This window comes from Salminus brasiliensis, chromosome 9 (assembly GCF_030463535.1).
Source record: "Salminus brasiliensis chromosome 9, fSalBra1.hap2, whole genome shotgun sequence".
In the NCBI taxonomy this organism is placed as follows: Eukaryota; Metazoa; Chordata; class Actinopteri; order Characiformes; family Bryconidae; genus Salminus; species Salminus brasiliensis.
Window position 1 is genome coordinate 24,454,467 of NC_132886.1, and position 22,734 is coordinate 24,477,200.

Sequence of the window (22,734 nt, forward strand, 5' to 3'; positions counted from 1 at the left end):
ATTTCATTTGTCTGCATGAAACGCCAGGAGTAAACACCTGGAACAATCACTAAAATGGCAGTTACCCAATTTGCCTGTGGAAAGTTCTAAGTAGCTTCAGTCACTAATTGCCAAAACTCTCACTTTTCAGACACGCACTGATCAATATGCTCCTGAGGACCCATTCATACCTAGAAGAAGTCAGAACCACAGTAAGGATCATGTTCTCCAATTTCTGCCTTCAACACCCTCTGTCTCTCAGGAGGGTAAATCACCTGCAGCTTGTCATTGGCAAAACAAGGAACTAGTGATGGATTTCCGGCATGTTAGGGGTGCTGTGAAACCACTGATAATTTAAGGGAAATCTGTAGAGATAGTTTAGTCCTACACATACAGTAGGGCCCTCCTAGATAAGACAGTTAAGCTTAGAGTAAGCTCTTCTTTCTACAGACGCTTAGGTCTTTCAGTTTGCTCAGAAGGATAATAGGGTTATTCTATTAGTCTGTTGTGACCAAGTGTTCTTTTCTATGCTGGGGGAGCAGCGCCACCACAAGGCATTAATATCACAATAAACACAAGAAACCAATGAGAATAGCCAATGGCTTCACAAGACTCACAATCTGTATTGCTGGAAGAAACAACACAGAAGACAAGAAAAGTTTCTGGACAATTCTGCCCATTTCCTCAAGGGTGCGATATAGAGGACTACTTTCAGCCACTAGCTCCAACAACATTCTCTGCATGGTGCACCAATCAGGTTCTCAGAACCTACAGTACAATACAGTACAATCTAAATTGCTCACTTTAAGTTGATTATTGATGTCTGATGGCCTCGGCTGTGTTCAACCGTGCTGCCTTTTTGTGCTCTTTCTAGTACAGTAAATGAAAGGTTAAACCACCAAATGCCACTAATTTTGATTGTTAATTGAATATTTATGTACTGATTGTCTAATATTAGTAATTTCAGTTTCCATATGATATATAAATATAATTTAAATGTTTAATGTTTTGAAACTGAAACAGTTATTTGAAGATACAATCAGTTCTTGAATCAGTTCTTTTAACCCAGCAGTAGTGATTTGCATATTAGTTTCTATATTTATACCCATTGATGTGAGTGGTTAGCTCAAACAAACTTCCTGTTATGGGAACGAATCAACTTTCAGCACAGTTATGAAGTTGCTCTTGTAGAATGTTTAAAGGACAGAGTACTTGACACATATTACCCTCATCCCGAATGGTTACTTTGCTCTTCCAAAACTGTAAGTGAGCTTGATAAACCTGAATCTGATTCATACTTTGTACATACACTTAATATATTGTAGTATTAAAAATATTAGGAAACTATTTCTATGCGTGTACAGTCTAAATGAATTTCTAACTGAAATTAGTTTTGTTTCCAGGCAATAATTGGACTATATGTAACAGCTTTGGTCTTAACAGCTTTAGGTACTGTTTTGTTTTTCAGAATTACGGCTCATTTTGTGACCTGCATTTGCTACATTGTCTAATGCACTGCTTTCTTTTGATTAGGTGGCACTTCAAAGATAGATGTTGCCTGCCCAGATCAGCTGAAATTCATTCATAAAATATTAGTCTCTACTGTTCATTTTCACATTTTGATGCATCAGTGATTTCATGGTTCAAACAGCCTCCAGGAGAAAAAACTCTTCTCATTGCTAGTTATAGTTCTACTCTGAAATATCATAATGGTTTTGAGAAGAGTGGCCGCTTAATTGCATTACAAGAAAAGGGCAGCTTTACTCTGAATATCCTACATGCAGAACCATCTGATTCAGCAACGTATTTCTGTGCAGTTGCATATTATACAGATATCACATTAGCAGACTGTACAGTTGTAGTCCTCAGAGGTAAATGAAGGTCTACTGCTAGTTTTAAGAAACCGATATGAATTTTGTAACCTTCTTTTTCTACATTGTAACCCTACATCTCCACCAACATCTCTATAATCCATTTTATCCACTGTTTAGGTGGACCTGCAAATCACTATGCTGTTTTCCAAAATCCTGTATCAGATCCAGTCCAACTGGGAGGCAATGCCACTTTGCAGTGCTCAGTACTCACAGAAAACTCTGTAGGAGAACACAGTGTGCACTGGTTCAGGCATGGGTCAGGAGACTCTCATCCAGGAATCATCTACACTCATAGAAACAGGAGTGATCGGTGTGAGGAAAGCTCTGAGACTGGTTCTCCTACACAGAGCTGTGTCTACAAACTCCCCAAGAGAAACCTCAGCCCCTCTGATGCTGGAACTTACTACTGTGCTGTAGCTGCATGTGGAGAGATCATCTTTGGGAATGGAACAAAACTGGACTAGGTAAGATCAAATATTTGTAATTATTCTCAACAAATAAATAACAGACCTCAAACAATAGTTGTTCAGTATAGATTCATATTTGCTTTTTTGCATCATTTTAATAAACTAAAAAATGGTTACTAAATAAAGATCTGCTTTTGTTCTTATTTTAGAGAATAGTCATCGAAAAGGTAGGTTTGATTATATATATATATATATATATATATATATATATACATATATATATCATCGCTGTCCAATGAAAAACATGTATCTGCAAAATAGAGAGTTTAAAACAGAAGGCAAGAATTTTCGTAACTTTGAATGAAACTCAATGTAAAATAAGAGTCTATTCAAAATAACTTTTCTATTGGTCCATTCATCCAGAATTAAGTCAAATCAAGTCAGATTTATTTGTATAGCGCTTTTTACAACTGTTGTCGTCACAAAGCAGCTGTACATAAATAGTGATTAATAAAAGACAGAGACAAAGAAGAAAGAAGAAAATAACATAAGACATGATGGATCAAAGACCCCCAGTGAGCAAGCCAACAGCGACATTAGCAACTACAGGGCTCAAATATTATAGAGGAAACTCAAATGGGAAAAATTGAGATATATGTTTTCCATTGAATAACAGCAATATCTAAACAGCAAAATCTATAAAGCATATGTTTTAATGTTGTACATTCATTTAATATATTTGAATGACACATGTTTTTTGTTAAAGATTCTGCCGAAAACCATACAGTTCAAGTAAGTCAGGTAATTTTTTTTAAATAATTGAATTATTACATTTATTACTATCACAAATGTTTACTTTTAAAAGCTTTAACTTTTTAACTTAAATTACTCATTTGTAACAACTATTTGTTTGCAATTGTTTACAATTTGCAATTGTAAGTAAGTATTAGAAAACCTGTGCGTATATTCAGTCAGCCGTGCATATGTATGCAATTATCAGGTTTAAAATTGTTTTTTTTCTTTCTGAAACCCTTTCTCCAGAAGCCTGTCAATTACTGGGACCGATGACTGTTAAATGCATGAAAACAATTACGGATTTAACTTCAGAAAGATAAAATATATGATTAATGTCAATAATTTCAGTCAATGCTGGTTAGAATACACTCTATTGTATTTGTTCGCTGTAAGCTAATGAAGGGGTGATTTAGACCCGCCTGGTAAAATAATATTAAAGCAGCACTGGTTAAATGTTTACCATTCAATTAAAGAGTGCCTAACACATTGCCCTTTAGTCAGTGTAGATTTTAGGACTTTATTTTGGGAAACAAACAGCATCAGAGAAACAGTAGACTGTAGAGCAGTAGACTGTCAGAGCTGTAAGACAGCTGATGCTTTAACCAAAAAAAAATGTTAAAAAAGGTTATTATGTGAAATTGTACATCTAAACTTACATTTGCCAACAATGCTTATCTGCTATTCTAATTATTATAATTCTCTATATGTTTACCACATGCTTCTTGTTTGTGTTGTCAATTAGGTTGAAGACACTGGTGACCTGAACTATGCAGCTCTCAGCTTTGCTCATCCTCCCTCCTCAAGAAAAAGCAGAGCAAAGAACAACAGTGATCAGCCGGTTTATGGACAGGAGAAAATCCGTCAGTAGAATAAAATTAGTGTTATAATTACACTTGAAAACTTGGGAAATGAAATACTTTCATTGGATCTACTTCGCAAACTGTATTCAGTTCACATGATATTAATGTATTTTGTCATAAATATTTTCTGTCCCTCTGAACATGTCCATTTCCTTTGATAATATTATTGTTTCCATATATTTGACATGTGTTGGTATTTTTATTTGCATGTGTAATCATAAATACATTTATAATTTGTGACCCTTCCAAAAGGATTGTCAAGTGACTGGATGCTCTCTTATTCTGCTTTTACAAAAAAGTGACTTATGATGACAATGATATAGTGTTGAATGAGACATCCTGTGTTCATATTATCCAGCAGTAGGAAAGCTTGAGCAGGGAAATCAGCAGTCTGTGCTGGGTTCTGGAGGACGAACTTAAATGAACAGGACAGAAGTCATTTCAACACTTTAGATTTTTGTGTGCTAATGTCAATGGACCACAATGGACCACGCATTGACCATCACAGGGGGCAGATTTGTATCTTAGATTTGAAACAGAGAACTATTTATTATTAATCTTTGCCAGGTTGTAACAAGTGTTTTTGTTAAGATAAAAATACATTATAAACCAAACTAGTTTCCTGGACTTGTCATGGAGTTTAATTACAATGTATAAGTAAAACTAACTTGACATTTGGTACAAAGATTATCCATATATTTGCAGTGAGAATGCTGATTGCAGTTCTCTAAAGCACTCGCTGATGCTCACATAAATGTACAAATGACTCCTCTTTAGTTTATCCAGAGGGTTGTGGTCTCTGGATCTATCCCCAAATCTATCCTGGGTGACACAACAGGGATATTATTTTTGTATTGCTTTACAATGTCGATGTTGCAATGATGCAATTTTTGTTACTTTCTTCAAAGTCAAAACTTTAAATACATGTCATTAGTATTTGGTACCATTGCCCTTAAACTGTATGACTTGAGTAAAACATTTTGGATATTCTTCCACAAGCCTCTCACAATAGTTGGCAGGAATTTTAGCTCATTCCTCCTGACAGAACTGGTGTAACTAAGCCATGTTTATAGGCTACCTTGCTCGCACATGTCTTTTCAGCTTTGCCCATACATTTTCAATAGGATTGAGTCCTGGGCTTTGTGATGGCCATTCCAAAACAATGAATATCCTATCCAATTGCGCCCAAGCTTTCATGGTTGCTTCTTGGCTGATGTCTTGAGATGTTGCTTCAGTATTCCCACATAATGTTCTTTCCTCATGATGCCATCTATTTTGTGAAGTGCACCAGTCCCTTCTGCAGCAACCCAAACAACCCAACAACATGATGCTGCCACCCCCGGGTTTCACAGGGATGGTGTTCTCAGGCTTGCAAGCTTCCCCCTTTTTCCTCCAAACGTAATGATGGTCATTATGGACAAAAAGTTACATTTTACTTTCATCAGAACACAGGACATGTCTCCAGAAATGAAAGTCTTTGTCCCTGGGTGCAATTACAAACATTAATCTGGCTTTTTTATGTTTCTTTTGGAGTAATGGCATTTTTTTCTGGCAGACCGGCCTTTCAGCCCATGTCGATACAGTACTCATTACACTGTGGATAATGACACACTCTTAACATCTTCAGTCAGCATCACAAGGTCTTTGCTTTTGTTCTTGGGTTGATATGCACATTTCTCATTTTATGTCAGACAGTAAGAAAAAAATGCACATATGTATTTTTATATAGTGTATGTAAACTTCTGGTTTCAACTGTATATTAAAAAAAAATATGTATCCTGCATTTGTTGAAGTAACTGTCTCTACTGTCTAGAGAAGGCTTTCTACTTGATTTTGAAGCGTTGCTATGGGGATTTGTTTGCATTTAGAAACAAGAGCATTTGTGAGGTCAGGATACTGGATGATCACCACCCTACCTCATCCCCATCTATCATTTCCACTGCTCCACAGCTCAGTGCTGGGGGGCTTTATACTCCTCTAGCCCATACCTGGCATTAGGCGTGGTGCCAACAGGGTCATAGTTAATCAGAGTCTTATTATTTTGCCAATCCTTGTCTTTAGGTGCTGTTTGTGTGTGCATTTGCACATATATGTCAGCAGGATGCAACTTTAAAGCATTTAGTAGATATTTATTAGATATTCACAAACATTTAGACATATAATGTACCTCTATAACAACTAATCATATCTTACTGCTCATGACTGAGCATCAGTTTTATATAATATTTTATACTAGTAATTGAAATATCTAGCCAAAACTGGAAATGAAACCTAGCTAAGATTAGTTAGCTAAAGTTAGAAATAAACAAGCATCAACTAATATTAGCATTCATTCACACCTGACACAATCTAATTCAGAGAGGTAAAAATGTATTAAAGTGTGGCCTTGGTCTAGGGAGTGCTAAGCCACAGTGACTAAAGGACTGTACAGAGCTCAGACACACACACACACACACACACACACACACACACACACACACACACACATCAGTGTGAGTCAACCCATTTTAATATATTTACAAGTCAAATGCCTTAAATCAATCTAAACATTATCTGGAGTTTTAGAAATACAGAGTAAGTGAGAGTTAATCATTTATGCTGCTTCCCAAACCAGCAGCAGTTGTCTGTAATCCAACCACACCTTCCCTTCTGCCACACAAGATACAGTGCTTAAAAAAAGCTTTCCCCCATTTGGATGTTTTCCCCTGTTACTGCTTTTTATACGGAATCATGGTCAATATAATTTTTTTTTTTAGACAAGAAATCTGACAACAATACAAAAATTGGTAATTGTTAATGTCAAAATGAAAACAGATTTCTACAAAGTACCACAAAACACAGACATTATTTTTATGTACTGTTTAGTCTGGCTGTGTGTGGTGTGATATGGAGTTGTAGTATACCAATCATCACTGAAATCCATTACAGTCTGTCAGAGCTGTTTTTGGCAGACACAATTACACCTGACAAACGTCTCCCAGAAAAATTTTTAGTTGTTCATAAAACCAACCTTTATTGAATCAATTTAAAGAAAAATAATGTGTTGAAAACCCCTAGATTTCTATATTCTGCCATGCTGTATGGAATCTATTTTGAGGTTAGCGCATGGAGTCAGCCCACAAAAATGTCAACTTTGTTAATGTCAGCTGTTATGGTTTAAATGGTTTAAACAATATAATAATAACAGAGTTGACTAATGTATGATGACTGATGTTCCCATATATGACATGTACCATGCTTTATGAATACATGTATAAAGCATTATTACTACAGGATTCAATAATACAGGATAACATGTAATTGTTATTTTATCACAGTGCAATATCTTTTTAGGTGAAATATCATTGTTAATTATCTATTAATATTGTCTGTGTAAATGTATATAATATCTAAGAACTGAGTACTTTACTTTTCTTTAGTAATATTTTTCCATACACTTTGCACTGTGGAAAGGAGTTGCTTTAAAACGTGTGTTCAGTGACAATAAAACACATTCACATTCTCACAGTGATTGTCCTACTGCTATTATGTTACAAATACATAAAGTGTAATATAACTTAACCATCAGTCATGGTTCTATTGAGTAGTGAATACATTTATTTCAGTTATTCACTTTGGTTTAGTTGGTGTTGGTGTTGGTGTAGTTACAGCCGTAATATGCCCAGTTTGAAAATGGATTTCTCTGACAGAACCGTACAGTTTCTATTCCAAAGTCAAAACACATGTTTTACTACTGTAGCATATGCTCCATGTGTTCTACTGTTAATGGCAGGATTAATGCCCCATCTTATTCAATATTTTCATACAGTCCGTAAGCTAACTTTGTGCATGTTCAAATGTATCTTACACATAATAACAAGTACTTGATTGTTAATAAACAAAATGTTTTTTTGTTTGTTTGTTTTTTTTTGTAATCAGTTATTTCCAAACATTTTTTTCCAAATATTTCAGTCAAACATGTCCTAAGAAAATATTTCCTTAAATCTCTTGAAATCTTCGTCAGCCTTCATAAGCAAATATTGCATTAGCAAATAAAGGAGAGGGAGTGGAGCTTTTGAAAATTCAGTTCTGTCGGTAATATATGATCTGGGTTTGCTCTTCAGTGTCTTTGATCATCTGCTGTTGTTCACTGGTGAAATTCCCCGCTACAAACTTCAGATAATCAGTGAAATTAATCTGCAGAAAAAGATCTTGTTTTAAATATTTCACTGTTAACTGAGTAAAAGTGAATAAGAGTGTCTGTAGCTTAAATGTCTCAGAAAAATCCAATAAATATAAAATTATTACCTGGTTTACTTGAGCTGTGTGACCATCGGTGACATCTTCAACAAAAGAACAAACAAACAAATAATTCACTTAAATATACCATGTTATTAAGTGTAGAAAAGTATAAAGTGCATTCACTAACAATAGAAAATTAATCATATCAGGCTCAAGTAAACCCCACCTTTGTGATGACTGATGTTTAAATTTCTGCAGAGAAATAAGACTGCAACCACACATATAATGCTTAATGCTGCAAAAGCAATTACGGCTGGGACCAAAACATTGTGTTCTATTAAAAAGAAGAAAAGACAAATATAATTTATTTTAAATCTTCCTTTAACATCACAAAAATAAAACAGGGCATTAAATAGGTACTTTACGTTAGGCACTTTCTTATCATTATTATTTTTTTTTTGTAAAAGAATTAGCTATATTAGTGCATGTCAGCATTGTTTTACTGTGTTGAAAACAAGTTCAACACAAAATTAGGTCATTTTAAAAGATGAACTAGTTTAAAAACAAATTATTTAAAAATCTGATCTTACCAACAAAGTCCAGTTTTGTTCCATTCCCAAAGATGATCTCTCCACATGCAGCTACAGCACAGTAGTAAGTTCCAGCATCTGAGAGGCTGAGGTTCTTCTTGGGGAGTTTGTAGATACAGCTCTGTGTAGGAGAACCGGTCTCGGCGCTTTCCTCACACAGATCACTCCTGTTTCCATGAGTGTAGATGAGTCCTGGATGAGATTCTCCTGATCCATGCCTGAACCAGTACACACTGTGATCTCCTGCAGAGTTATTTGTGAGTATTGAGCACTGCAGAGTTGTATTGCCTCCAAGTTGGACTGGATCTGATGCGACATGTTGAAGAACAGTGTAGTGACTTGAAGTTGCACCTAAAAAAAAAACACTGCTCCAATTACAAATGAAAATGAAGATGTAGGGTTAAAATGTCAAAAGCATGTAATAATCACATACGCACCTTTGAGGACTAAAACTGTGCAGTCTGATAATGCAATATTTGAATAATATGAAGCTGCACAGATATACGTTGCTGAATCAGATGGCTCTGCATGTAGGATATTCAGAGTAAAACTGCTTTTTCCTTGTGATGCATGAAAGCGGCCACTCTTCTCAAAATCATTGTAAAATTGTGCAAAAGAAATAACACTAGAAGTGATGAGAACTGGCTGTTCTCCTGGAGTCTTTTTCAACCATGAAATCACTGGTGCATCAGAATATGAAAACCAACAAGTCAGACTGACATTTTCCCCCTTCTGAATGACCTTCAGTCCATCTGGGCAAGCAATGTCTACATTTGATGCCTCTCCTAAAAAAAGATGAAAATCTATTACTGTTTTAAAAATATTGCAGACACTATTTTAGGCTACATATTAATACAAAAGGAATACCATTAATATTATATTAAAAAATTTAAAAATTACTCTTAAACATTACCTAATTCTGTTGTGAACAGCATAGTTACATAAAATCCAATCATTGGCAACTTCTTCAAGTAATACATTTTCTGAAAAAAAAATGTGTATACAGTCAAGATGTATGACTACAAAAGTAAATAAAAATATATTTTACATTTTTTTAAACTTACATTTCCTGTAGGACAAAGGTTATCTTCCGAAATGTAGCTACACAAGCATTACTCTGTCTGAAAAGTTTGTCCAAGCATGACTTTATAACTCTCTGCTGACAGCTGATTGGCTTCCAGAACAGCATGACAGGAAGCTGAAATGGGCCACACAGATCACTGAGCTCAAATATGGAACTTAAATTGCTGAGGGATAGACCTGTTTTGGCCAAAGCCAAAATTACACCAAACTAAACAACTGGATTTGAAATATGAATGCCAGATGAAGTTTCTGTCTTTAAATATAGAAGCAAACATAGAGGTACATGAATTAAACTACATTTTCTGAAGAAAAGCTTAAGCGATTTCCAAGTGATCACTACGTTGTTGCCAGGTGGTTACTTTAGTATTTAAGATGGTTTCTAGGTTGTTGCTGAGCATTTTCTAAGATTTTCTCATGATTACTAGGGTGGTGGTTGGTGGTTGCTATGGTGTTTGTAATGTGGCATTAATGTAATGTGTTACAATGGCATTTCAGGCAATTGGATGAATGCGGCTTGGTAGTTGTTGAGGTCCCCTAGGCAGATACTAGGATCTCAAAGCATTTTTACAGATTTTATGTTCCTTTGTAAGCATTTCTCAGAAAATGAATGTTTGAATTCTGGCATGACCCTTGTTACTTCCTACTAAAAAACAAAAACAAAAAACAAACAAACAAACAAAAAAAACCCTCAAAACTTACATTGAAATGATTTTAATTCTTATGGTTATTTGGATTCACATTATCATGCTAAACTATGGAGAAATGTATGTTGTGCTGTATATTTAGAAATCATAAAGAAGGTATAGAAAGCATATTTATGACTGAGTGTATAGCAATAACCACAGTCAAGATGTCACACATCGACTCAACTGCAGTAGATGGTGGACTACTGAAGCTTCCGACCACATCAAATGATGATGCTAAACAGACATTTAACACCTTCTAAAAAAAAACAAAAAACCTCTACAGACAATGGAACAATGAAAACACACCAAACTTTAAGATGGATCTAAAGTTCCTTTCACTGAATTCCTTACACTGACTTATCTGACTTATATCAGTTTGATAATATTTGCCAAATAGTTCACAGCTGTTACTACATTATACTTTAAATGTAAAAAAGAAAATACTGCTGAAATACCAGATACAGAACACTAATATCTTGGACAGAACCAGTGTTACAATGTGGGTCAGCATTGATCTGATCTAAAGATCTGACGGAAGTTTGAAGGTGTTTAACAAAAATAGCATTTTACATAATACTTAAAAGTATTTGGATGTAAATTCTTTGCAGTCAATGACTGCCTGAAGTCTACAACCCATAGTCATCAATAAATGCTGAGCTCTTTCCCTGAGATGCTTTGCCTGGCAGTCTGTATTTCCTGCTTGTTTGTGGTTCTTTCTGCGTTCCGTTTTTGACTGACTCAACATTATTTAATTGCTATAAGAGTTCGTTTATATCTGGTGTTTTTAATGATCAAATCTTCAAGATTTCATTTGTCTGCATGAAAAGCCAGGAGTAAACACCTGGAGCAATCACTGAAATGGCAGTTACCCATTTGCCTGTGGAAAGTTCTAAGTAGCTTCAGTCACTAATTGCCAAGACTCTCACTTTTCAGACACGCACTGATCAATATGCTCCTGAGGACCCACTCATACCTATAAGAAGTCAGAACCACAGTAAGGATCATGTTCTCCAATTTCTGCCTTCAACACCCTCTGTCTCTCAGGAGGGTAAATCACCTGCAGCTTGTCAAAGAACTAGTGATGGATGTCCGGCATGTTAGGGGTGCTGTGAAACCACTGATAATTTAAAAGAAATCTGTAGAGATAGTTTAGTCCTACACATACAGTAGGGCCCTCCTAGATAAGACAGTTAAGCTTAGAGTAAGCTCTTCTTTCTACAGACGCTTAGGTCTTTCAGTTTGCTCAGAAGGATAATAGGGTTATTCTATTAGTCTGTTGTCACCAAGTGTTCTTTTCAATGCTGGGGGAGCAGCGCCACCACAAGGCATTAATATCACAATAAACACAGGAAACCAATGAGAATAGCCAGCGGCTTTACAGGACTCACAATCTGTATTGCTGGAAGAAACAACATAGAAGACAACAAAAGTTTCTGGACAATTCTGCCCATTTCCTCAAGGGTGTGATATACAGGACTACTTTCAGCCACTAGCTTTTTCAGCCACTGGCTCAGTCCAACAACATTCTCTGCATGGTGCACCAATCAGGTTCTCAAAACCTACAGTACAATACAGCAAATCTAAATTGCTCACTTTAAGTTGATTATTGATGTCTGATGGCCTCGGCTGTGTTCAACCGTGCTACCTTTGTGAGCTCTTTCTAGTACAGTAAATGAAAGGTAAACCACCAAATGCCACTAAGTTTAATTGTTAATTGAATATTTATGTACTGATTGTCTAATATTAGTAATTTCAGTTTCCATATGATATATAAATATAATTTAAATGTTTAATGTTTTGAAACTGAAACAGTTATTTGAAGATACAATCAGTTCTTGAATCAGTTCTTCTAACCCAGCAGTAGTGATTTGCATATTAGGTTCTATATTTATACCCATTGATGTGAGTGGTTAGAGCTCAAACAAACTTCCTGTTATGGGAACGAATCAACTTTCAGCACAGTTATGAAGTTGCTCTTGTAGAATGTTTACAGAAGGACAGAGTACTTGACACATATTACCCTCATCCCGAATGGTTACTTTTGCTCTTCCAAAACTGTAAGTGAGCTTGATAAACCTGAATCTGATTCATACTTTATACATACACTTAATATATCGTAGTATTAAAAATATTAGGAAACTATTTCTATGCGTGTACAGTCTAAATGAATTTCTAACTGAAATTAGTTTTGTTTCCAGGCAATGATTGGACTATATGTAACAGCTCTGGTCTTAACAGCATTAGGTACTGTTTTGTTTTTCAGAATTACGGCTCATTTTGTGACTTTGTGATTTTGCTACATTGTCTAATGCACTGCTTTCTTTTGTTTAGGTGGCACCTCAAAGATAGACGTTGCCTGCCCAGATCAGCTGAAATTCATTCATAAAGGGGAAAATATTAGTCTCTACTGTTCGTTTTCACATTTTGATGCATCAGTGATTTCATGGTTCAAACAGCCTCCAGGAGAAAAAACTCTTCTCATTGCTAGTTATAGTTCTTCTCTGAAATATCATAATGGTTTTGAGAAGAGTGGCCGCTTTATTGCATTACAAGAAAAGGGCAGCTTTACTCTGAATATCCTACATGCAGAACCATCTGATTCAGCAACGTATTTATGTACAGTTGCATATTATACAGATATCACATTAGCGGACTGTACAGTTGTAGTCCTCAGAGGTAAATGAAGGTCTACTGCTAGTTTTAAGAAACCGACATGAATTTTGTAACCTTATTTTTCTACATTGTAACCCTACATCTCCACCAACATCTCTATAATCCATTTTATCCACTGTTTAGGTGGACCTGCAAATCACTATGCTGTTTTCCAAAATCCTGTATCAGATCCAGTCCAACTGGGAGGCAATGCCACTTTGCAGTGCTCAGTTCTCACAGAAAACTCTGCAGGAGAACACAGTGTGCACTGGTTCAGGCATGGGTCAGGAGACTCTCATCCAGGAATCATCTACACTCATAGAAACAGGAGTGATCGGTGTGAGGACAGCTCTGAGGCTGGTTCTTCTACACAGAGCTGTGTCTACAAACTCCCCAAGAGAAACCTCAGCCCCTCTGATGCTGGAACTTACTACTGTGCTGTAGCTGCGTGTGGAGAGATCATCTTTGGGAATGGAACAAAACTGGACTTTGTAGGTAAGATCAAATATTTGTAATTATTCTCAACAAATAAATAACAGACCTCAAACAATAGTTGTTCAGTATAGATTCATATTTGCTTTTTTGCAGCATTTTAATAAACTAAAAATGGTTACTAAATAAAGATCTGCTTTTGTTCTTTTTTTAGAGAATAGTGTTTTGGACCCAACTGTTATTGTATTAGCAGCCTTAAACATCATGTCTATGGTATCAGTTTTATGTGTGTGCAGAAAATTACACAAAAGTCATCGAAAAGGTAGGTTTGATTATATATATATATATATATATATATATATATATATATATATATATACATATATATCATCGCTGTCCAATGAAAAACATGTATCTGCAAAATAGAGAGTTTAAAACAGAAGGCAAGAATTGCATGGAAATCAATGTAAAATAAGAGTCTATTCAAAATAACTTTTCTATTGGTCCATTCATCCAGAATTAGCAGCTACAGGGCTCAAATTATAGAGGAAACTAAAATGGGAAAAATAGAGATATATGTTTTCCATTGAATAACAGCAATATATGTATTTATACACATAAAACTATAAAGCATATGTTTTAATGTTGTACATTCATTTAATATATTTGAATGACATACATGTTTTTTGTTAAAGATTCTGCTGAGAACCATACAGTTCAAGTAAGTCAGGTAATTTATTTTTTTTTATAATTGAATTATTACATTTATTACTATCACAAATGTTTACTTTTAAAAGCTTTAACTTTTTAACTTAAATTACTCATTTGTAACAACTATTTGTTTGCAGTTGTTTACAATTTGCAAATGTAAGTAAGTATTAGAAAACCTGTGCGTATATTAAGTCAGCCGTGCATATGTATGCAATTATCAGGTTCAAAATTGTTTTTTTTCTTTCTGAAACCCTTTCTCCAGAAGCCTGTCAATTACTGGGACCGACGACTGTTAAATGCATGAAAACATTTACGGATTTAACTTTAGAAAGATCAAATATATGATTAATGTCTGAATAATTTCAGTCAATGCTGGTTAGAATATACTCTATTGTATTTGTTCGGTGTAAGCTAATGAAGGGTTGATTTAGACCTGCCTCGTAAAATAATATTAAAGCAGCACTGGTTAAATGTTTACCATTCAATTAAAGAGTGCCTAACACATTGCCCTTTAGTCAGTGTAGATTTTAGGACTTTATTTTGGGAAACAAACAGCATCAGAGAAACTAAGCAGTAGACTGTCAGAGCTGTAAGACAGCTGATGCTTTAACCAAAAAAAGGTTATTATGTGAAATTGTACATCTAAACTTACATTTGCCAACAATGCTTATCTGTTGTTCTAACTAATTATTATAATTCTCTATATGTTTACCACATGCTTCTTGTTTGTGTTGTCAATTAGGCTGAAGACACTGGTAACCTGAACTATGCAGCTCTCAGCTTTGCTCATCCTCCCTCCTCAAGAAAAAGCAGAGCAAAGAACAACAGTGATCAGCCTGTTTATGGACAGGCGAAAATCCGTCAGTAGAATAAAATTAGTGTTATAATTACATGTGAAAACTTGGGAAATGAAATACTTTCATTGGATCTACTTCGCAAACTGTATTCAGTTCACATGATATTAATGTATGTTGTCATAAATATTTCCTGTGCCTTTGAACATGTACATTTCCAGTGATAATATTATTGTTTCAGTATATTTGACATGTGTTGGTATTTTTATTTGCATATGTAATTATGAATATACATTTGTAATTTGTGACCCTTACAAAAGTATTGTCAAGTGACTGGATGCTCTCTGATGCTGCTTTTAAAAAAGTGACTGATGATGATATACAGTGTTAAATGAGACATCCTGTGTTTATATTAGTACCATAGAGTACTATGGTACTATGGTATAGAGTACTATGGTCACCTTATTGATTTGTGTTTAGTAGTGTCTAAGCTTAGAGGTATCTTTGAACTATTAGTCTATTCTAACTAGCTAAGGTCTTTCTTGGGTAAATAGCAAAGAACTTTTGTAAGTCGCTCTGGATAAGAGCGTCTGCTAAATGACGTAAATGTAAATGTATATTATCCAGCAGTAGGAAAGCTTGAGCAGGGAAATCAGCAGTCTCTGCTGGGTTCTGGAGGACGAACTTAAATGAACAGGAAGTAGTAGTAATTTTAACACTTTAGATTTTTGTGTGCTAATGTCAATGGACAACATTTAGCAGATATCACAGCTGTCACTGAGGCATTGACCATCACAGGGGGCAGATTTGTATCTTAGATTTGAAACAAAGAACTATTTATTATTAATCTTTGCCAGGTTGTAACAAGTGTTTTTGTTAAGATAAAAATACATCATAAACCAAACTGGTTTCCTGGACTAAATTGACATTTGGAACAAAGATTATTCATATATTTGCAGTACTAATACTGATTGCAGTTCTCTGAAGCACTAATGTTCACATAAACTTACTAATGATTCCTCTTCAGTTTATCCAGAGGGTTACGGTCTCTGATGCACACCATCTCTGTTTTCTGTCTGAGACAGTGTGAACAAAGGAAGAAACATTCAGTCACAGTAAATAAAGTATACATTGGCAATTATTTAACTAATGAGGTTCATGGAGTGGGTGGAGATTTAAATTTGGCGCTGTTAGTACAAAATCTATCCTGGGTGACACAACAGGTATATTATTTTTGTACTGCTTAACAATGTAGATGTTTTAAAATAATATATAATAATATATTGATGTATATATAACTTTATCGGTGTCAAAACATACACTATTTTGGACAAAAGTATTGGGACAGCCACATAATCATTCTTTCTTCTAAAGGTTCAGTAATCAAGGTTATTAATAAGAGTTTTTCCTGCTTTTGGTGGAGTAACTATCTCTACTGTCCAGGTAAGGCTTTCTACTAGATTTTGGAGCCTTGCTGTGAGGTTTTGATTACATTGAGGGCTGTTTGTGTGTGCATTTGCACATGGGTGCAACCTAAAAGCATTTATTAGTGATATCCACAAACATTTGGACATATAATGTACATCTATAACAACTAATCCTACACTATTTTACTATTTTAACTGATCATCAGTGTTATATGATATTGTCTATTGATAATTGAAATATCTAGCCAAAACTGGAAATTTAACCTAGCTAGGATTAGTTAGCTACAGTTAGTTAGTAGTCAGTGTGAGTCAACCTATTGTGATATATTTACAAATCAATCTAAACATTACCTTTAGAGTTTTAAATCTCTACTTTCTTGTGGCTCCATGCTGGTGAGAGTCAGTCCAGCTGTTTGTAATCAGCCAGGATGACTAGCTGGCGAACCATTGGGAGAACCAGCAACTCCACATCCCTTCCACCACACAGTGCTTAAAAATGTTTCCCCCCATTTTGGATGTTATTGCTTTTATAAAAGGATTCATGATAAATATAATTTGTTTTTTGGACAAGAATTCTGACAACAATACAAAAAATATAATGTCAAAGTTAAAACAGTCAACATTGGACTCCATTACAGTACATACAGTTCAGACGGTAAAAATATTAACTATTAAACTAGGGTGACATTTTTTCTAGATGTTCTATTTTTTGTGATGTAAAAATGTGTCCAGACAATTTTTTTTAATTGTGTAAAATGTCTAAAATTTCACATTTTGTGTACACATGTTTACAGCTTTAAATAAGACTCTATGTCACTTATTCTCACCCACCACAGCTAGTCTATATGTCCTTGCATCTACATGCAGCCATTGGTCAAACAGTTTCCACCACAGATGAAAAATGAAAAAGTATGACCGCAAGTCAGGGGAATTAAATCCTGTGGTTTGGTTTTAAATAAAAAAATATATCAACGTGGCAACTGACCTTATGTTGTTTATGTATTAGTAATTAATGATCATGAAAATGTAAAAATATACGAAAGGTGGTAAAGTAAAAATTTTATCTTAAGGCACAGGAGTTAGATAAGGTAAAGAAGATTATCTTATTATAAAGGATATTGCTGACTATTTAGTAGGTAAATGTTTATGTTTTAATACTCATTAACGTAGTTGCATAGTTTTAGAGACACATAACACCCTCCCTCTCTCAAGCATACATTACCACAACCCAATAGCTTTGGCCTTCTTGAAGCCGCCCGCCCACAACTTTCTAACCATGACTCCTATGTGTCCCTTGAGTCCCCTTTTTATAGAATTAAAATGTGGTCATCCTAATTATATTAGTCACTTACAATAATTTTCCTTGTTGTCTTATTACTGTTTATAGTATGTTCATATGATGTAGCTCTCTGCCCTTGGATTGCCAGCTATTCAGGACTAGGGTTAACGTACAGTCAGGAGAGGATTTATTTTAATTTTTCATGACTCATAATCAAACTATTGGTGAACATTTTGAACAAATATTGAATTTAACCCAAAAGGCTTAACACAGCCCTACGACCAAAATGTTTTCAATATTGCGAACCTTTACCAACACCAGCTTACTGCTTTTGGCTTCCAAGAATCTTTTTGCCATTGACCTTTTTTCCTAGCTTTACAGTCCTGCAGGAGTAGAAATGAGCTTGGTTGAACAGACATCTGTTTGCAATAACTTTGAGTGAGCAATTTAGATTTGCTCTGCTGTAAGTTCTGAGAATCTGTGTTGTGTAGCCTGATGGCAGCTGGCAGAAAATATCTTTATTAACACCACACAGAGTTCTTTGGTGAACTAAGCCAGTGACTGAAATGTTACCAGCATGTTACACCTTCACATTTTCGCTGTAATCTGTAATCTGGCCATTCTGTTTTTGTGGCTAACTGGTGGTTTGCATCTTGCATTGTAGTCTCTGTATTTCTGTTCATAAAGTCATCTTAGAATTGGGCCTAGGTATCTTATGCCTGCACTAATGAAACAATGCAACAAATTTCAAATTGATTTGAAATTGTAAATTGTGAAGCTGAGGTACATATAAAAGAAAAAATTATCTTTGTCCCAAATATTACAAAGGACATTGTGTAATTAAGTTAAATATGATGCCATTGAACCTATTACTGACTAGTGAATACATTTATTTTATGGATTTATTTATTTATTTTAATTATTAAAATTAAATGCTGTTATACAATATACAGTGAAAATACCCACAGTGTGATACCCACTGATCTTTTTATTAGCAAAAAGTCAATTACTTCATTACTGATGGCATAATCATTAAACTGTTGCATATAATTATGTAATGAGCATGTAGAAAGCAAATTAACATTAATTTCAAAAGAAGTAAAAATTAAAAATAGCATGCCAACATGATAAAATTAGAATGCATTTGAATTTAATAGCAGAACTTTTTCAAAGCCAAAGTGCATGTTTTGCTACTGCAGCATATGCTCAAAATGTACTACTGTTTATGTCGGGAATAATGCCCCCAACCTTAGCAATTGTTTTCATATAGGGTCTTAACATGGCTTAAACACTCTAAAATGTCTTATTTGATTAGAAGTACTAGATCGTTTTTTTAAGAGAAGTACTCTTTTACTTCCAAACACCGTTCAAAACCCAATCAAATAAAATATTTCCATAATTTACCTTGAATTAGTTGTGAAGAAGCTGTCTGTGAATGTCAAATATTCCAGTATAATGAACCTAAGCTTTACAAGCTTACAATTTGAGACATATACAGTATATTTGAAATACAGCACTTTTAGAAATACAGTATGTTAAGTCCTCTTCAGCCAACATTACATTCACATTTAAAAAGGAAAGGGAGTAGAGGTTCTGCAAATTCAGATTTGTTGATAATACATGATCTGGGTTTGCACTTCAGTTTCTTTATTAATCTGCTGTTGTCCACTGGTGAAATTCTCTGCAACAAACTGAAAATCTTCAGCGAACCTAACCTGCAGAAAAAGACTGTATATTAAATATTTCACTACTAACTAAATGAATAAAATGTGTGTTTGTTGTAGTTTGAATGTAGCAGAAAATCAGAAGAAAAAAAATTACCTGGTTTAATTGAATGGTGTGGCTATCCATGGCATCTTCAACATGTAAATAATAAATCACTTAAAATATACTGTGTAAAACATACAGAATGATAAATAAAAGTACATTCACTCATGACAGAAATGTAACAATTATCTCAGCCTCAACCTACCTTTATGATTAAAGATGTTTAAATTCCCGCACAGAAATAAAACTGCAACCACGCATATAATGGTTAATGCTGCTAGAGCGATTATGGCTTGGACCAAAACACTTTTTTCTATTGGAAAAACAGGAAAGCGGACAATTATCATTTATTTAAAATCTATGAATGTCATGAAAAATGTTTTAAGCAAAAAAATAATATATTCAAAAATAAAAATATGTGTTCATGTCAATTTATCTATAACTCTAAAAGAAAAAGGCTGGGAATTTGTGCATGACATAGACCAATTTCACTTTTTACTGTGTTAAAAAAACAGTTCAACTGTGTCACACAAAAGCACACATTCAGAAATCATTACTTCCTTTACATTTTGTTGTCTTAGGGATGATTTTGTAGCTGTTAATATAATTATTTAATTTAAAAGGATTCAAAATATCTGATCTTACCTACAAAGTTCAGTTTAGTTCCATTTCCAAACAGTATCTCGCCACACGCAGCTACAGCACAGTAATAAGTTCCAGCATCAGACAGGCTGAGGTTTCTCTTGGGGAGTTTGTAGACACAGCTCTGTGTAGGAGAACCTGTCTCAGAACTTTTCTCACACTGATCACTCCTGTTTCTATGAGTGTAGATGATTCCTGGATGAGATTCTCCTGATCCATGTCTGAACCAGTACACACTGTGATCTCCTGCAGAGTTTTCTGTGAGTATTGAACACTGCAGAGTTGTATTGCCTCCAGGTTGGACTGGATCTGATGCAGGATGTTGGAGAACAGTATAGTGATTTAAAGATGCCCCTAAATAGAAGAAGAAGAAATATCCTTTTGTGATTAGTGAGGTGTATAGTTACAAAGCAGAAGGAAGAGTTTCATAATTAATGCTACTTTTTTAAAGAAAGAATAAAGACAAACACCTACCTTTGAGGACTAAAACTGCGAAGTGAAATAATGCGACATCTGAATAATACGCAACCACGCAGTAGTACGTTGCTGAATCAGATGGTTGTGCATTTGAGATATTCAGAGTAAAACTGCTTTGTTCTCTTAATGCCTTAAAGCGTCCGCTCTTGTCAAAGCCGTTATGATATGTAACTTTTACAGAGAGATAAGCCGAGGCAATGAGAAGAGGATTCTCTCCTGGAGTCTGTTTGAACCATGCAGTCGCTGATGCATCAACAGATGAAAACAAGCAGTTTAGCCTGATCAATTCCCCATTCTGAACATACTTCAGACCATTTACACTGGACATGGCATTATTTGCTGTACCACCTAAAAATAAAAATCAGGAAACATGAGGTTTGTACAGAAATTTGTGGGATTTCCCAGTAAAATAATGTCGCTGCCATGCAAAGACCTTGAATCATCATTTTCCGTTTTTCACTATCCAAAATGACTTCAATTAAAAGTTTCTTTCTCATGTGAAAAAAAACAAAACTTAAACAGTACCTATTATTGCAGATAACAATACAAGTGCATAAAATCCAGTCATAGCCAAACGCTTCCTAGACAAAATAACAAATAAAACAATTAGATATTCACCTACATTTTACAAACACTTAAGTAATATTACATATGCAATTATAAGGAAATTCATTGAAAATAAGGTTATTCTGTGAGCTTACTTACATGGGCACGTGATTAATATGTATGCAAAACTTCTTCAGGCGTGCTTTTATAATTCTGTGCTGAAAGCAGGTTGGCTACCATGACAGGATGTTAAAGTGGGCCAATCACAACAACGAGCATAAATATAGAACTGAAAATGCAAATCAGAACTGCTGAGTGTGGACTGAGAGGTCCAAGCAATGACATCACATTAAAAATAATGTGTGATATATATATATATATATATATATATATATATATATATATATATATATATATATATATATATATATATATATATATATATACTTTCATGCATATTTACTCATTTCTCACTTGGTCACCTTTGTTATCACTAGGCTACATGTCCTATGAAGAGTAGAGAATTGAAGATTTATTGTCCTAGTAGGAGCAAAGTCATGAGCCTCTGTTGTCCCTGGGGATTGGGGTCCTGGCTCCAAGCATTGCACTCTTCTAATAACACACATTATTTATATTGATGATAATTTACTTTTCATAGCTGAGCTAATGTAAATTTTTCAGCTATGGCTTTTAATACAAACTTACAAAAAACTATTTAATGTCAAAGTGAATATGATAAAATAAATAAATTAATAAAATAAGTGACTGCATAAATATTTGCCCTTTTTAAAGTAACTGATCTAATTTAATAGAGGCCGAAAAAACTGGAGCTAGTAGTCTCACCGTTAGTGAAATAAAGATCACATGAGTTAATCAGTATTCCTGGCTAAAATACATCATGAAGACAAACAAACACTCCACACAACTCTGAGAGAGGCTTGTTGAAGAGCATAAGTCACCAAAGGTCACCAAACATCTACTGGAGTTCAGTTAAATCCATCATTAGGAAATGGAAGTATTATGGAATGTATGCATCTGACTAGAGCAGGCCATCCTCATAAACTAACTGACCACACAAGGAGACAAGTGAAGAAGGTCACTAAGACACCTCCCAGCCAACATGCTCATGTGGGGCTTACATGGGTGTAACTTGGGCTAGGTGGGTTCCAGGAAGAACCCACCTCAGAACCCTCAGAGTCAGTTTGTACATACTTTGTTACTGGGACCCAGTTGGGCTTGCCAAATAGACCCCATTATCACAGCCTACCTTAATCTCACATGGATGCCATCTAGGCCCCATTTACAGTGTACTTAGATGGGGCCCAAGCTTTGTGTTTGCAAAACATAACCACTTGTCAGATGTCCAAAATGTTCCATTTTGGTCTCATTAGACCAAAGACCTTTCTTCCAGTTGTCCTTGGAGTCTCCCACATGCTTTTGAGGGCAAACTGTAGTCAAGATTTAATTCTCTATCACACTCTCCCTTTGACTGGTGAAGAACCTGGCAACAGT

At 34.9% G+C, this 22,734-nt stretch overlaps 2 protein-coding genes and 1 long non-coding RNA gene across 3 annotated transcripts; 2 read left to right on the forward strand and 1 right to left on the reverse strand.

Moving 5' to 3' along the window:
• Positions 1-6,422: 6,422 nt before the first annotated feature.
• On the reverse strand, positions 6,423-9,826 carry LOC140561652 (uncharacterized). Its single transcript, XM_072686883.1, has 7 exons — positions 9,791-9,826; positions 9,640-9,709; positions 9,164-9,511; positions 8,727-9,077; positions 8,363-8,470; positions 8,203-8,237; positions 6,423-8,091 (listed from the first exon to the last, which is right to left on the reverse strand). Exons 2-7 carry the CDS (start codon positions 9,704-9,706, stop codon positions 7,978-7,980), a joined length of 1,023 nt encoding a protein of 340 aa, XP_072542984.1. The 5' UTR covers positions 9,707-9,709; positions 9,791-9,826; the 3' UTR covers positions 6,423-7,977.
• A 2,683-nt stretch (positions 9,827-12,509) lies between these two features.
• On the forward strand, positions 12,510-12,952 carry LOC140562176 (uncharacterized). The gene is made up of 3 exons (XR_011980125.1): positions 12,510-12,552; positions 12,694-12,739; positions 12,827-12,952. It is a non-coding gene; the product is annotated as an uncharacterized lncRNA (long non-coding RNA).
• A 126-nt stretch (positions 12,953-13,078) lies between these two features.
• On the forward strand, positions 13,079-15,930 carry LOC140562743 (uncharacterized). The gene is made up of 5 exons (XM_072688605.1): positions 13,079-13,103; positions 13,292-13,642; positions 13,794-13,901; positions 14,275-14,309; positions 15,033-15,930. The coding sequence occupies exons 1-5, from the start codon at positions 13,079-13,081 to the stop codon at positions 15,156-15,158; spliced, it is 645 nt and encodes a 214-aa protein (XP_072544706.1). The 3' UTR covers positions 15,159-15,930.
• Positions 15,931-22,734: the final 6,804 nt, after the last annotated feature.